This window comes from Bos indicus, chromosome 1 (assembly GCF_029378745.1).
Source record: "Bos indicus isolate NIAB-ARS_2022 breed Sahiwal x Tharparkar chromosome 1, NIAB-ARS_B.indTharparkar_mat_pri_1.0, whole genome shotgun sequence".
NCBI classification, from domain to species: domain Eukaryota; kingdom Metazoa; phylum Chordata; class Mammalia; order Artiodactyla; family Bovidae; genus Bos; species Bos indicus.
The window spans coordinates 136,176,465-136,194,350 of record NC_091760.1 but is presented as its reverse complement, the minus strand read 5'-3'; the positions used below and the strand labels follow the sequence as shown (position 1 = coordinate 136,194,350).

General features: G+C 37.3%; 1 protein-coding gene across 4 annotated transcripts in view; it reads right to left on the bottom strand.

Moving 5' to 3' along the window:
- Positions 1-17,886, bottom strand: part of TOPBP1 (DNA topoisomerase II binding protein 1) — a 71,224-nt gene that overhangs the window by 31,898 nt on the left and 21,440 nt on the right. For 3 of the 4 annotated variants that reach the window (XM_070794666.1, XM_070794661.1, XM_070794673.1), the window contains 6 exons: positions 11,460-11,800; positions 10,684-10,856; positions 5,747-5,958; positions 3,787-4,073; positions 1,343-1,516; positions 1,137-1,246 (listed from right to left, as the gene is read on the bottom strand). In XM_070794666.1, the coding sequence (XP_070650767.1) occupies positions 1,137-1,246; positions 1,343-1,516; positions 3,787-4,073; positions 5,747-5,958; positions 10,684-10,856; positions 11,460-11,800 (1,297 nt within the window). The remainder of the gene's footprint in view (positions 1-1,136; positions 1,247-1,342; positions 1,517-3,786; positions 4,074-5,746; positions 5,959-10,683; positions 10,857-11,459; positions 11,801-17,886) is intronic. The other variant, XM_070794667.1, reaches the window with a different exon arrangement.

Here is a 17,886-nt window from a genome sequence, read left to right as displayed (position 1 = left end):
GATAGAACCTGGCCCCCCAGCAGTGGAAGTGCAGAATCCTAACCTGTGGACCCACCAGGAATTCCCAGGACTGGCATTTTAAATCTTATAAAAACACAAGTCCTATATGCGTTTTTTAAATCTTACATAAGTCTACATCTAAACAGAATCCCCATGGACACATTCAATTTTTAGGGCTCTTAGGGCTACTGTGAGAATGGTATGAGATAATACTTGCCTCATATTGAGCACTCAGCAACCAGGTAAGAACAATATATAGACAATACAAATAATAGTTATAAGTAAGAAAGCTTTACTCTTCTACAATAGATGAATGAAACACTAAGGTGCCTATAATCACACAAATATATTTTATTTTTCCATTCTCCTGATTTAATTTCTCCATCAAAAAGATAACTGAAATGACTTACCAAAAGGGAAAGATAAAGCTAATCATATTCCTCAAACTGTTTGTTAATTGTAAACCAATCATTATGCTAACTATGAACTGCTGAAAACAAGTGATCAAGAAAGCGAGTACCACAGACAATGAAGGAATACGATCAACTCAGCACTGGCTGGAATAGGCAAGGGTCTCTCAATCCCTGACACTGATGCCATTTGTGCTAGGGACCTGTCTCTAGATGGGCTGTCAGGTTGAGAGTGGTTATCTATGACTCCAAAGTAAAAACGATAGGCATTAAACATCCTCAAAAAGACCATTTTAATTCAGGAGTGCTGCAGCACTTAGCAGTACTCACAGAAGGGCTCTAATTTGAAAATCACTAAGAAACATGCTTAAAATCTCCGACCTAAATGTATTAAAAAAACTCCTTGAAGACAAGGATTTTTTTTCTAGACTGTACTCATTCACGGATCCCAGATTTTTAGAAATAGTGTCACAAAGTATGTTCTCATATATTTGTTAAATATGCCCTAAAAACATACATGTAAGAGTGAATTGATATGGGAGAGGGTATCTTAAAAGGATGAGGTAAATTAAATCAAAATTGGATTTTGTAGATACTATGATAAACTATTAATAAAAGGCAAAATAATGCTTTTTTTTTTTTTTTTTAAATAGATGCTCACAACAGCTTTAGGTTTCCCTATAAATTGAGTTCATATCACCACCAAAAAAAATGCATGCCAACTACCTGTAGTCTGCACCTAGAGAGGCCGCAATCCCATTTAGTTCACTCTGCTTCTTACTGAGTTTCTTACTAACACACACCACAACGTTCTCAAGTGGCTTCGGAGCATCTTCCTGCCCATGGAAAATAAAAGAAACAGATCAATCATTATTATTTCAAATGTTTTTTTTAAATCTAAAACTTCCTTTTAATAAGAGATATAATTCCACCTTTTCTGAATGGGCATCCTTCAGTTGAGGGCTGGCAGAAAGAGCAACAGCATTTCGAGAGCTATTTGCCAAAGCAAGTTTCAGGTTTTTGACGATGACTTCTGAGAGTGGTGTACTCAGTTTCCTTTTCTGCTGGCTGGGACCTCCTGGAGTTTCCAAGGCTGCGAGAGCATCCTGTGTATATGGAGGAGGAGGAGGAGGAAGAGGAAGGAAGTGAGGAAAAGGAAGAGAAAAGGAGAGAAAGAAGAGGGGAGACAGAGGTAAACAGAAAAAGGAAAGGGGAAAAAAGAGGTAAAGAGAGAAGGGGAATAATCCTCAGTATTAACTGGATTATAGCTTTAACCTACTCCAGCTTTCCTCCAAACAACAATAAAAAGAATGAAGTATTATCTGTATCTATATAGATAATGAAGAAAACAATTCCATACTGTCCAACAAACTGGTTCAAAGAGACCAAGCAGCTTAATACATTTTCAGTAGTATTTTACCACATTTGTCTGATCTTACAGTTGAAATGGCTCAGACGGTAAAGCATCTGCCTACAATGCAGGAGACCTGGGCTCGATCCCTGGGTCAGGAAGATCTCCTGGAGAAGGAAATGGCAACCCACTCCAGTATTCTTGCTTGGAAAATCCCACGGACAGAGGAGCCTGGTAGGCTACAGTCCATGGGGTCGCAAAGAGTTGGATACGACTGAGCGACTTCACTTCACAGTTGAAATTGGTTAAAATGATACAAAAAAAACAAAATAAACAAAACAAACAAGTAAACAAGCAAAAAACACAGAAGGAAACAAGTAAGCAAGGATGGATATAAACTAGACATGAACAATAAGGAGGATTAAAAAGTCATATTGAGCTGAGGATTATGAAAAATCTTCAAAGGTACAAAATATATGCCTATTCCCAAGCCACCCCAATTCCCACGTGAGCACTAGTCACTGCTGTTCAGGACTTGTGCTCATTCTCTTTCCCATCTGAAGAGTATTCCATATACACAGCAGAAAGTATTTAGCCAGTGCTCAAGTGATGAATATTCACCTTGAACACACACAATTTGCACAGGTAAAGGAAACCATGTAAGCAAAATGCATGCACCAACACTGATATATTCTCATGAGCAAAGCATCAGTGTTTCACCACGTACTAGAGAGCAGAGTAGATAATCAGATTTTTCTTTTTTGCCCATCTGTTACATTAATTTAAAGACCACTGAGTACAAGGTGAAGTACTATTTTATATATCACAAGAGAGAGACACTGCTAAACACATTATGACTGAACAATAAAACCTTTAAATGTGCTTTATACCTTCACTGAGACTATTTCAGAACCATCAGTTTTTCACTGTAAAGTAGAAGAATGGTCTCAACAAACAGAAATATTTCTACTATCTTGCCTATTATTATTCCATTTACTATTCAAAGAATATTACTAGCTTTGAGACCTTAGAAATCATCTAGATATGCTCCATAATTTTACAGATGGGGATAATGAAACACAAAGAAGTTGACTTGCCTTAAAAGGCAGTAAGAGGCAAAGCAGAGGCCTGATTTTAGATCTCACAATTCCCAAACCAGTGCTTTCCCTCTACTTTTCACAGCATAAGTAGTGTTACAGTAAAAATATTACTTCAGAAGAAATGTGATCAAAGATTTAGCTTGGAGAAAACTGTCCCAGGTCAATTTATGTTTATTTTCTGAAGATGAACAACTTGCAAACTTTAAGTCTGCTCCAAAACATACTATGAGTAAAACCACACAATACTTTTGCAAAGGTTCATGGATAAAAAAAATCATGGTTCGCACAGCTATTTGAAAGTCCAAGAACTACTAAAGGAGTAGTGAAGAAAATTATCTTTGGGGAATGAAAGAAAACTATCTGAGAAGGCTGAATTAAACCTTAATTTGTGAATGCATTTTTTAAACAGGGAGCCATATTCCAATGCTCAGAAGATCAAAGAAAGATGCACACTTAACTCATCTTTTTAGGGCAAATGACTGAAAGGTAAAGAGATAACATTTTCAGAAAGTGCACTGGGGGTATTCCTAGAATCAAAACCTAAGTCCAATGTGTCTATGTAATTGTACAGTTTATGAAACTATTTATCACACAATTTCACTTGATTCTTACAGTAAGTGTGTGGTTTTCAGTGATATTATCCTATTTGTACAAAAGATAGAACTGATGCTCAAATATATTAAACAATCTGCGAATCATACCATTCACAACAGACACAGAACTTGAACCCAGATGTCCTGATTTCACACCATATATATCTCTAGCTGTTACCTCAACGCTGGGTATACATAGGGACTCATTATCATGAATCTATTTGCCAATATTTCTGAAGTTACTACTACAAACTAAGTGATGGAGAACTTGGTGCTTTAACTTTATGAACTATAAAACTGTTATCTCCAGAACCATTTTCTATAAGCCTCACCTTCACATCAAAGGAAGGCTTGAACAGTTTGTCCTTGGACAGAAACTTTGACGGCGTATCCAGGTGTAATGAGGGCTCCTTCTGAAGTGACTGTCCTGGGGAAGGGGACACTGAAGCCTGTCCGGAGTGCTGTGACATCACCGTGCGGAAAGCTTTACTCTGAAAGCGGTTCATATCTAAAGGTGTAACGGCTGTTTTTCTCTGAGTTTCCAGATGTGTTACAGGATGCTCTGGAGTATCTGGATTTAGATTCACCTCATTTGTTGTTTCAGTTTCCAAACTTTGTTCTAGAGATTTAAAATGAAAAGAAATAAATATGAGCCACTGATGTCATTTTCTTGTCTCTAAAGAGGCATACAAGAAGTGATGTTTTTATCTTCCTATTAGTTTTCATGTGAAGTACACTTCACACCACAAAGCTATAAACTTACTTTCAAAGAAATAAACCAGACATTAAAATATATGTTGAGTTAGACAAGCAAATCAACTGAAATAATGAATGAAATTAGATGTCCTGTTTCATCTTGTTATAACTTAAAATATTCTCAATAAACCTCATAATTTGCCCAAAATTATATAAGCAAGTGCCAAAGAATGCGATACTGGAGAAGACATTTGAGAGTCCCTTGAAGATCAAACCAGTCAATCCTAAAGGAAATCAATCCTAAATATTCATTGGAAGGACTAATGCTGAAGCTGAAGCTCCAATACTTTGGCCACCTGATGTGAAGAGCTGACTCACTGGAAAGACAGAAGACAAAAGAAGAGGGTGGCAGAGGATGAGATGGTTAGGTAGCATCATTGACTCAATGGATATAAGCTTAAGCAAACTCTGGCAGACAGTGAAGGTCAGGGAGGCCTGGTGTGCTGGGTCCATGGGGTCACAAAGAGTCAGACATGACTTAGTGATTGAACAAGAAGTTAATATCATCTTGGTCAATGGCAGAGTAAAAAGAAAATCCCAATTATATGTACTCAGAGTTAACAACTACAGTCAAGTTTTTGAAAAGTTCTTAATGAGATTTTAATATGACCTAAACATTACTTCGCCTCAGTTGTAAAATTCCCAGTTTATCTAGAGAAAAGTAATAAGTAATAGCTTTGAGAGCTGTTCCCAAGGTTCCCTAAAGTGTGACCTGGGATGCCCTCATGTTATATAAGAGAGGCTACTGTGTCCTCCCATTCTGCCTCCTACCATTTTTCAACATTTATCAAGAACACTTACTAGATGGCTGCTCCATGCCAGGTCCAATCTAGACAATGAAAATATATAATTTACAAGATGCATGTACTCCTTGCCTTTTCAGAGCTTATGGCTGAGCAGGGAAACAGGAAAGTAAACTGGAATGGTAACACTGGGATAAGAGCTACAAAAGAGGCATGGTGTTATGGCAAGACAAGGCCATACTTATAAATCAAGGAAGGTTTTTCCAGGGAAAGTGATATCTAAGCTGGGAGCTGAAAGACAAGGAGGAACAAGCAAGCACAAGGCGGGCAAGAGATAAGATGCAGAAGTCCAGGAACAGACTGGAATAGAATAAAATGCATAGACAGGAAAAACTAAAATAGGAATAGACAGCACTTTACTCACAGAAGGAACAGTAAATGGGATCCAAGCTCACATCTTTAGATTCAAACACTGAGACCCTCGAACACTCCCATACTGTTTGTACCTTCTAGCTTTCAGATTGTGCCTACACTTGATAGTACAATTATAAATTAAACATTTCTGCTATGAACGTACTTATATTGCTCACCCCTCTCCCCAATAATGGGTGCCCAACAGTGGCTCATGTTAAAGGGAGAAATCTTAATGAACTGTCTGAAAAACAAGTTTTAGCACATTCATATACCAGAAACTGTGGGGTCACAAACAGTCAGACACGACTTAGCAACTGAACAACAATCCCAGAAACCAAACTGTAAAAATATATATAAAATGACAAACAAAAATATTAACCTTCTTTAGATGAATTTTCAATCAGGAAATGGTTTTCATTTGCTCTCTTTCCCAATCTAGCAGACTCTAACAGCCAAGCTATGGTGACTGCTGGTAAATTCCACTTCTTGGCAGCTTCATATTTAGAACCACCTGGCTCTTTCAAAACAAGATGTGTACTGGCAAACATGCCTTTCTTTGCATTGGACTTGCGAACGAAGTATTCTTGAACACTGAAAGTTACATTTTAAAAAAAGCAAATGGTCATATGCATAATAGTTGGCAAAGAATGACATTTCTAATACAATGGTGTTGTCAGAGTTCTAAGTAAAGAAAATACATTAAAAGTTGGTTATATTTCTTAAATTAAGCTAATCCTCTTACAATACCTACTCTAGGATAAAAATGTATTGTTAAAATTAAACTTTAAAAAATTAATTATTTAAAAATAAGCAAATTAAACCAGACTTACAAGAAATAACCAGAAAGATCATCTATTTAATTGGTCATCACCCACCTACCCACCTTGTCTTTCCTCCCAGTAAAAGACACGGAACAACTAGGGGAGCAAAGGATGAGTATGAATAACACAACTTCTAGCCCTACACCCCAACTTCTCTAAGCATTTTCAAGTATATCATTGGATCCTCTCAGTATTTGTGAAATACCAATATTTTACAAGTTATCATAAAGATACAACCTGGGAAAAGATGCAGAGAAATTAAGCGTCTTCCTCAAGATCACAGAATATTAAAGAGAACACCACCGTTTGAGATACAAACAGAAATGTCTTTTAGGACTTCTGGGTTTCAGGTCTAGTTCCTCACTTCTAAGATTTTGTCAAGTATCCCACATTTTCCCTAGTACTTTCAAGGATTCATTTTTCACATTTAACCCACTGATCAATTAATTTGGTACTTATTTTGGTATGAGATGTTGCTCCAATTTTATTGAATTATCTCTTCCTCAATAAGCTGAAACATCACCTTTATCATATACTAAATTCGTTTGTATTTAGGTCTATTTCTATGCTTTCTGTCTGTTCACTTAACTTTCTGCTACTTACAGACATACTATTATCTTGTGAGGTTTACAAAATATATTTAAATAACAATTCTATTTCAGAATTTTTATGACTTTCCTGCTTGCTAATATTTTCTTATGAATTTAAGAATTAGTCTGCTTATTGCCCTCTCTAAACAATTCCTTTATAATGTTTATAGTCTTTCTGTCCAAGAACAGGTACATCTTTTATACTCTTCAAGTCCTGTTTCCCTCAATAGCATTTTACAAGTTTCCGTAGCTCTTCCAAGTTTCACTTTCAACTTTTTTCTTAAATCAAAATATAGTTGACATACAATATTAGTTTAAGGTGTATGATATAGTGACTCAACATTTAAATAGATTACAAAAGATCAATACCAAATCTAATTACACCCCTGTGACTTTTAAATTTTATAACTGGAATTTTGTACCTCTTAATCCCCTTCACTAATTTTGCCCAGCCTCTTATTCCCTTCCCTTCTGCTGCTGCTGCTAAGTCGTTTCAGTCGTGTCCGACTCTGTGAGACCCCATCGACGGCAGCCCACCAGGCTCCCCCATCCCTGGGATTCTCCAGACAAGAACACTGGAGTGGGTTGCCATTTCCTCCCTTCTGGTGACCACTAATTTATTCTCTGTATCTATGAGTCTATTTTGGTTTTATTTTGTTCATTCATTTTCTTTCTTTTTAAGATTACATATCAGTTGCTACCTATTTATCTCTTACTACAGATTTAGTAAGAGACCTCTGTTTTCATTAGCTCTTCTAACTAGCTGCACATATGAAGGTCAGTGACTTCTGTATATTAGTATTTTATGTAATCAGTTTGCTGAATTTTTCTATGAGCACTGCTTTAGTCTACTGCCATATTTTCTTACTGTTCTTTTCTACAATTTGTTTTTTCCAAAAGTTTATTGTTTAGTATAACCAAAGTATAGAACACAGCAAAAAAGGAAATATAAGATTTAGTGAATTATAAAATGAAAACCCTTATTTTCCCCACCCACGTCAGAAGACAGACTCTTACCAGTCACTCCAGAACCTCTCCAATATGCCTCTTCTGTTACTACCACCCCTCCCCTCCCATGTTAATAGCAGCCACTGTTTGGATATTTATAGTTATCACTTCCTTACTTTACAATGTCATAAACCTCTGTCCATAGTTCATCAGGTACTCTATCAGATCTAGTCCCTTAAATCTATTCCTCACTTCCAATGTATAGTCATAAGGGATTTGATTTAGGTCATACATGGTCTAGTGGTTTTTTCCACTTTCTTCAATTTCAGTCTGAATTTGGCAATAAGGAGTTCATGATCCGAGCCACAGTCAGCTCCCAGTCTTGTTTTTGCTGACTATATAGAGCTTCTCCATCTTTGGCTGCAAAGAATATAATCAATCTCATTTCGGTGTTGACCATCTGGTGATGTCCATGTGTAGAGTCTTCTCTTGTGTTGTTGGAAGAGGGTGTTTGCTATGACCAGTGCATTCTCTTGGCGGAACTCTATTAGCCTTTGCCCTGCTTCATTCTGTACTCCAAAGCCAAATTTGCCTGTTACTCCAGGTGTTTCTTTACTTCCTACTTTTGCATTCCAGTCCCCTATAATGAAAAGGACACCTTTTTCGGGTGTTAGTACTAGAAGGTCTTATAGGTCTTCATAAAACTGTTCAACTTCAGCTTCTTCAGGGCTACTGGTTGGGGCACAGACTTGGATTACCATGATATTGAATGGTTTGCCTTGGAAACGAACAGAGATCATTCTGTCGTTTTTGAGATTGCATCCAAGTACTGCATTTTGGACTCTCTTGTTGACTATGATGGCTACGCCATTTTTCCTAAGGAATTTCTGCCCACAGTAGTAGATATAAAGGTCTATCTAGTCAAGGTTATGGTTTTTCCAGTGGTCATGTATGGATGTGAGAGTTGGACTATAAAGCAGAGCACCGAAGAATTGATGCTTTTGAACTGTGGTGCTGGAGAAGACTCTTGAGAGTCCCTTGGACTGCAAGGAGATCCAATCAGTCCATCCTAAAGGAGATCAGTCCTGGGTGTTCATTGGAAGGACTGATCTTGGAGCTAAAACTCCAATATTTTGGCCACCTCATGCGAAGAGCTGACTCACTTGAAAGACCCTGATGCTGGGAAAGACTGCTGGCAGGAGGAGAAGGGGATGACAGAGGATGAGATGGTTGGATGGCATCACCAACTCAATGGACATGGTTTTGGGTGGACTCTGGGAGTTGGTGATGGACAGGGAGGCCTGGTATGCTGCGGTTCATGGGGTTGCAAAGAGTCGGACATGACTGAGCAACTGAACTGAACTGAACTTCCTTACTTTATCACTTCCCACCCTTAAACACTACATTTCATTTTTTATGTCTTTTGGCTTCCAGGTTCCCTCTTCTTTCCATGCCCCCTTTATATCTGTTGAAGATACTGGATCATGAGGTTTCATTATTTTGATAAGATTGTTTCAAGATGGTTGTATATTCTTCATAAGGAGGCATATGTCTAGTTTTCTCTTTATTTTGTGAATGTTGGTTTTCAATATCTAGATTCTTCCATTTATTAGGAGTCAAAATTTTACCATTTCTTCTTCACTCATTTGTTGGAATACCTCTATAAAGGGAAACTTTGTCTTATCTATTATTATGGATACAGTCTGATACAGACTGTACAGGAAGGCAGAATAAATACCAGATCCTTTCTCCTCATTTACCAGCTTTCAAAAATAATGAGTTGGTTTCCTAGCATCCTTCAAACATGGCCAATTAACTTAGTTTTTTGGTGCCATTATGAAATCATGATTGAAATATTATTTGATGATGTCTGGAGCCACTGCTGCTATTGACACTTTTCCTGTCTTCGGCCAGTGGTGGTCCTTTTGACACAACCCTTCGTAGTAGTCTTCAATAATATATTTGTTCTCCATTCTGACAAAAGGTTCCAGACTCACTGGTATCTTTTCTGCCCCAGACGTAGAACTGATCATTTCTCTAAGCTTTACTTTCTTTTAGTGGGAAATGGTATTTTAAGGTCACAATGTGGGTACTGGTGTTGCTTGTTACTATTAGGTTGACAATGATATCTAGGCTTATAAATGGTTTTGAATTCCTCTTTGAACCAAGAGTTATTAAAAAGTTCTAAAATGTCCAGTTGATACAGTCTTCATTTTCCATTTCTACTATTCATTTCTAATTTTTTTAGAAATTAAAAACCTTCAGTGTAAATAGCATTCTTTATTTACAACATGCTTTTTCCCCGTTTAATGCCTTTCAATTTGAATTCAAACTTGTCTGATAATAAAATTGTACCCCTCTCTTTTCACATATCTTTGCCCATCTTTACTTTTTCCCCAAATGTTCTGAATCACTTTGGTTTAGGTGTGGCTCTTGTTTTAAAGTATTTTAAGTGCTGTTTCATGATATAATCTAAAAGAACTTTTCCTTTAATGTGGAAGTTAGTCCATTTACAATTATTTATGTAACAGTTTTCTACTTTTTTTTTAAACAGCCACCATTAAAGTTCACTTAGGGGTTGGGCTAATTTAAAGAACTTTTAAATTCATTTTCTTTCTCCTAAAGTATTCATTATTTCTGCTTAACACTGCATTGCAGAGAAACAATGTATACTAAAAAAGAATATGGCACACAGAAGGAAATAACACTGAGACAAGCAGTATCTTTAAATATTCCTTTTCTTGGTAGTAAGCATTAATGCCTGTAGTCTTAATACTTGCTAAGTACTTGTCTAACATCATTCTCTCCCTTCCACTTTGAGCCACCACATCAGATATGCAACATACTCCTCATAAATATTATAAGAAATCCAGTGAAATGCTAATTTGTATGCTTTTCAGTAAGTAAAAACAAATAATACATACACCAAGAGGGCAAGTACTAAAAATACTACATACCTGGCTCCAAGGTGATTTGCTAAGAATGTCAATGAATCTTTTTCAGCTCCTACACATTGGCTGAATGAAAGAACACAACCCTCTAAAGGAGTCATTCCTGCCATAACTGGAACTGGTGTGAAGAGAGGATTTGACTTTGGATCAATTAAAGTCTGGTAGTCTATACACATTACCTTTTAAAAACAAGAAAAACATCATCATCAACCTGAAATAAGCAATTAGTGGTTAACACTGGTTCAGTTACAGTGAAAAGCAATTTTATTAATATAAATGTGTATATGCTCATTCACAATACATTTAAAATTATAATATTAAAATGTATCAGTCATTATATAGGATATTAAAATCAGATTTATCATTGAATTTCCTAAATATTGCTTTAAATTTAATTTCTTCCAATGTAGTTATCATTTTTCCTCTTAAGTCTTGGAAAGTTGAAAAAGTCAGTGGTTGAAATTATCATTGATAAGCCAACAAGATGCAATAATACATAAGTGCATGTCATGCTTTGGTAGTAGGAAAACAGGGAAAACCTAAATATGAGAAGACCTGGAGTCACTTTCCTAGGAAAGAATGCTGCTGATGTAGCCCCTCTATTCTACCAGGATTAGGACTAAGAAGCTTGTGTATTTTATTATTGATAATTTCCTTTGCTAAAAACAAAATCCAGACAGTGCCCAAACCCAAATACCAGTCTACCAAAACTAAAGTGCCAAAGATATATAGCTTCAGACACCCTTCAATACTACATTTGAACTGATGCGGTGTTTTCTTACCAGCCATGTGTTTGTTACAACTTCTCCCACAGTTGCCTGTACTTCACATCCCAGCAGAGGAACCACAGCATAATCAGCAACAACTCTGCTCTGAAGGGACACAATTTTTCCAGCATTTTCTCTTATGATGATTGCAATATTAGATTCATTTTCATTACTAAACCCCAAAACTAGGAAACTCTTTTGGCTAAATAAACCTTCTTCGGTAATTGTAGAAACATCAGGGAGGCAATGACTGATGGAAGACTGGTGTTCTTGCAGAGAAATATGAGTAGAATCATTACGGGGCTCCACATGAGTAGAGTCACTACAGAGCCCAACTTCAGACTTGGCAACTTCAACTGGAAAAGAAAAAGAAACGTTTTCTAACAGGTAATTTACTTTATAAAGTTTATCTCCTAGTAAGGATATAAAGGTAACAGGGAGCCTAAGAACTGTGACCAAACTTACAAAACTAAGGCTTTATAAGTATACAATGAAGAAAGAATATGACCTACCCCATCCTCTGGGTTCCCAAGACAGCAATGAGTATTACCATCCTCGGATAAGAGCAATCATGTTAGTATTCTAGTATTCCTAGTATACTAGAAAATTGTGAGGCTCCAGTAACTCGAACTGGCAATGGCACCCTACTCCAGTACTCGTGCCTGGAAAATCCCATGGATGGAGGAACCTGGTGGGCTCCAGTCCATGGGGTCGCTAAGAGTCAGACAGGACTGAGTGACTTCACTTTCACTTTTCACTTTCATGCACTGGAGAAGGAAATGGCAACCCACTCCAGTGTTCTTGCCTGGAGAATCCCAGGGACGGGCGAGCCTGGTGGGCTGCTGTCTATGGGGTCGCACACGACTGAAGTGACTTAGCAGTAGCAGTAACTCAAAAATTATGAAGCTCCAATAACTCCTCAAGGGGCTTCCCTTGTGGCTCTGCTGGTAAAGACTCTGCCTGTGATGCAGGAGACCTGAATTCAGTCCCTGGGTGGGAAGATCTGGAGGAGGGAAAGGCCACCCATTCCAGTATTCTGGCCTGGAGAATTCCATGGACAGTCCATGGGGTCACAAAGAGTCAAACACAACTGAGCAACTTTCAGCATTTTCCAAGCCCTGCTTCCTGGGATTCCAACAGCCTGAAGGCTAGTCAAAGATTCTTTTCTATTTACATAGAGTTAGTTGCTCAGCTATGTCTGACTCTTTGTGACCCCATGTACTACAGCCTGCCAGGCTTCTCTGTCCATGGGATTCTCCAGACAAGAACACTGGAGTGAGTTGCCATTTCCTTCTGGGGATTTTCCCGACCCAAGAAATTGAACCTGGGTCTCCCACATTCCAGGGAGATTCTTTACCATCAGAGCCACCAGGAACATAGGCACTGTACTTAAGGGCTTTTCGTGCATGTAATTAATGCTTATGATAATATAAGGCTAGTTCTATTGCTGTATCTACACCCATCCTTCAAGAAGAATGTCAGGTCTAAACAGGTTATATAATTTCTCTAAGGTCACACAGTTATTAGCTGGCAGAAATGAGATATAAACCAAAGTTTGTCTGACTGCAGGGTCTGTAGCATTATGTTATAGTTGTTCTAGTTGCTAAGTCGTGTCCCACTCTTTTCTGACTCCATGGACTGTAGCCAGCCAGGATCCTCTGTCCATGGGATTTCCCAGGCAAAAACACTGAAGTGGGTTGCCATTTCCTTCTACAGGGGATCTTCCTGACCTAGGTATTGAACCCACATCTCCTGCACAGCAGGCGGATTCTTTACTGCTGAGCCACCAGGGAAGCCATCTTCTTATTTCTATCCTCATCTCCAACAGGCAGAACTCTCTTCATTTTAATTACTGTATATGGGTGTGTGTGTGTGTGTGTGTGTGTACATATATAAATGACTCTTTACACTTTTAAACTAATTACTGTATATACACATTCATACAGTCATTAGTTGAAAAGTGAAAAGTCATGCTTATTGGAGAAAAGTATACATAAAGTGTGCATATATATATATATAAAATAAAGTATGTATATACACACTTTAATTTCTACTTAATGCAAATATTTAAATTGCTCTGAGACTCTGAAGAAGCTGTTCTGTCTAGAGCATTTACTAATCAGTATGTCAGGAGATTCTCTGACCTTCAGTTTGATACTGTAAGGAATAAAGGATAACAGTGTATCTATAATTTAGAGGGATGTATTCCCAATGGCTCAGCAGGTAAAGAATCTGCCTGCAATGCAGGAGACGCAGGAGACTAGGGTTTAATCCTGGGTCAGGAAGTTCCCCTGGAGGAGGAAATGGCTACTCACTCCAGTATTCTTGCCTGAAAAATGCCAGGAAAGAGGAGCCTGGTAGGCCACAGTCTAAAGGGTCACAAAGAGTCAGACATGACTGAGCACACATGAGGATGAATAAGCCTAGATGGAAATAAAGGTGACATGATACTATAAAACATTTAGAAAGCAGTTTTAAATGTATAATATAAAACGTAAAAACAAATTTTTTTTTGCATTAAAATTGCTCACAATCACATCTCGGAGGAAAAAAACAACTTTGATGTTTCTGTGTAATTGGTGAGGTGTAAGAACAAAGAAACCAGCGGGAATTTTAGAATACTACAGTAAAAACTGGAGAAGGAAATGGCAACCCACTTCAGTATTCTTGCCTGGAAAATTCCACAGACAGAGGAGCCTGGTGGGCTACAGTCCATGGGGTCGCAGAGTTGGCCATGACTGAACACATCAGTACATACTATAAAAACAAACTAGAAATACTATGTTCTTCTAAATTATAAGTAAAACCCTGAAGTTATTAAAGGTTCAGAATAAAATAACACATTTTATAGCAGTTCATTTACTAATAGAACCCTCTTTTCAAACAGATGTCATTTGGAAGCCCAACAGACACTTTTTCATAGCTTTTTCAACATGAAGTAAACACTTAATTACATTCTTTCAAAGGTACTTGGGGATTCACTGAGATTTACTATCACCAAATCCTTTCAAAGTCAGCACACTACTAGCTGCTTCAGAAAGGAAGATTTGAGAAACTAATTGCCTTACTCCAACAACCACCCTTGTTGAAGGATAGCACATAAAACTGCTTCCAGTCAATAGGTGGTCTTTTTGTACTAAAACATCCTAAAAAATTAGGATGATCTGATATGATACACTACTAAAGCATAAGGAAATGGTCTGACAAAAATCATTTTTCAGAACAACATGAACAGTGTGGATTATTAAATATTGTTTTAAGCTGAAAAAAAGAGGAAAATTGAAATTCTCTAAAAATATGTCAAAAATAAATAAATAAAAATATGGCCAGCTAGACATGCAGAACCCTCTCACCATAAAACACCTAAAAATAGAGGATGAAGTATTAAAGGTATCATTATAAATGCAAAGCTGAGTTTGCAAAAAAGCAAGGTAAATTCTCAAATGCTAAAAATGAAGTGGAAGTATGAATCCAGAGCATTAAGTAATCACTAAAGGTAACAATTACCATCTATTTTCGCAGTGACCAACACCCTTAGGATTTAAGGATGTCATGTAGAGGGACAGGAGTCAAGCCTTTTATCCCACACTAATTAGAGGTGGGGAAGAATATATGCTTTCACTCAGAAACCCTAAAGGAAGATGCCTTCAGTAAAAATGTCCATCAAAAACCAATCAACCACCACCATGTTCACCCTGCAAAAAGAGATGAGTAGTACACGATTTTGGCTTTTAGGGGGTGGGGGGGGTGGTTGTCAACACATCTCTCTTGGGAATCTGTCATCATAGGCTGGTCCTCAGAGTAGGTTAGGGCCTGATGGTCCAAAAACATCTAGCTAATAAGTAACTTAGGGGTGTCCTAAGTTGGGAAATTCCTAGGCTCCTGGCAGGTTTAATCATAAACTTTATCTGGAGGACCAAATTCTCTTCCCAGGCTTCTTAGGACCTCAAGTCCTAACGAGAAAGAGTTTATATAATAAATATCACAAAACACATGAGGAAGCCAAGCATCATGAACAACAATCAAGAGAACTACCCCGGTTCTTCATTCAGATGTTGCAATAGGTTTAAAATGTCTCAAGAAATAAAGCAAAACCCCCCCACAAATACAGAACAACACACTACTTAAAGAACTAGGACTTCTATGAACTGAAAAATACTGAAAGTGAAAGTTTAATGGATGGGTTAAACATATTAGGCAATAGCTAAACAGAAAAACAGTGTTGTAGAAGGAAAATCTGAAGAAATTACATTAATAAATAAAAAGATGAAATTAGAAGGACAGATTAAGGACACAGAGCTAAAGGGGAGTTACAGAATACAGAGAATGAAGGAAAGCAATATTCAAACACATAATAGATGAAAAATTTTTAAAAACTAATAAAGGAAAAAAAAATCACTAATTCTCTGATTCAAAAAGTACAATGATTTGCAAATAAGACAGATAAATGGTAAAACTCCAGGACACACACAAAAAAGGTATTAAAAATAGAGAAAAAAGATGCTGCTGCTGTTTAGCCACTAAGCTGTGTCAGACTCTTGCGACTCCATGGACTGCAGCCTGCCAAGTTCCTCTATCAATGGAATTTTGCAGGCATAAACACTGGAGCAGGTTGCCATTTGGTACTTCAGGGGAACTTCCCAACTCAGGGATCAAACCCTCATCTCTTGTGTCTCTTGCACTGGCAGGTGAATTTTTAACCATTAGCACCACCAGAGAAAAAAAGATTTCCTACAAAAGAATGACAAGTAAGCTGACATCTGACTTCTTAATTAGCAGTCATGGAAACAGATGACAAAGAAAAAATATCTCCCAAGAGCTCTGACAAATTAACTGTCTAGAACTGTCTTTTAAGGACAAGGGCAAAATAAAGACATTAACAGAAATTTCCAAAGGATATATCTTAAGAAAAAAGAAAATTATTTCAAAGGAGAGAGATCAGATGCAATAAGGAATCAGGAGCAAAGAAGTAGCTAAATATGCTGGTAAATCAAAACAATTACTGAATATAGAAAACAACAATGCCTAATTGTGAGATTAAAGGACAATGAAAATACAAGACGAAATCACATAAGCTGAATATATTAATGAGTGCATGTGTAGAGAGTATGGTTGGTAGTGATGCTGAAGATAAACATTATAAGGTTCTTAAATTATTCACAAGAAAGACAAAAATTCTAATTAATTTTAAATTTTAAGCTATGATGTGCATTAGATTTTCAAGGGTAAACACTGAAAACATAAAACAGTATATATAAACTTCCAAATCAGTAGAGGGAAAGATGCAGAGTTGGAAGTGTGATCTGGGGAAGGAAAAGGCAAGCTCAACCCATCCAAAAGACAAAAATGTTAAAAAAACAAACAAAAACCAAGGAAGCATGGAAAAATGGGACAAATAGCACAGAACAAGAGGGTAGAAAATAATCCAAATATATTACAAGTAACAACAAATGTAAATCAACCAATTTTCAATTAAAAGAAAGTCACACTAAAAAAATACCTATGTGAAGCAGGCATAGGTGTTTTAATATCAGATAAAATAGATCTTAAGTAAATGAAAAATTAGGAAAATGAGGATCCCCATGTAATAAGACTTCAAAATACACACAAAAGAACTGAATGTGACAGAACTGCATGGAAAAAGTGACAGTCACCATTACAATAGAGGAGTTTAACATCTATTTCATTAATGCATAGATAGAACTGACAAAACTTGATTACATCATACAAATGTATAAAATTTCCAAATAATCATAGAAAACATTTTTCTGAGGCACAGAAAAATATTTACAAAAACTACTTACTAAACACCTCACAGACCAAATATATGATAAAATTAGAAAACATTTAGAACAGAATATTTTGGCGACCTGATGCAAAGAATAGACTCATTAGAAAAGACCCTGAAGCTGGGAAAAATTAGAGGTAAAAAGAGAAAGGTGCAGCAGAGGATGAGATGGCTAGATAGCATCACTGACTTAATGGATACGAGTTTGAGCAAACTCCAGGAGATAGTGAATGACAGGAAAGCCTGGAGTGCTTCAGTCCATGGGGTGGCAGAGTCAGACACGACTCTGCGAGTGAGAAACAACAATAACAAATTACAAAAATTCTACATAAAAGATCTTTTGGGATTTCTCTGGTGGTAAAGTAGATAAGGATCCACCTGCCAAAGCAGGGGACATGGGTCTGATTCCCGGTCTGGGAAGAGTCCACATGCTGTGGACTCCATGTGCCTCAACTACTGAGCCCATGCCACAACCACTAGAACCCAAGTGCTCTAGAGCCTGTGCTCCACAGGAGAAGTCCCCGTAAGGAGGAACCCACGCCCTGCAATGAGAAGCCTGTGCACTGCAACTAGAGGAACCTTTGCTCTCCAAAACTAGAGAAAGCCTGTGTGCAGCAATGAAGACCCAGTGCGATCAAAATATAAAATAATTTA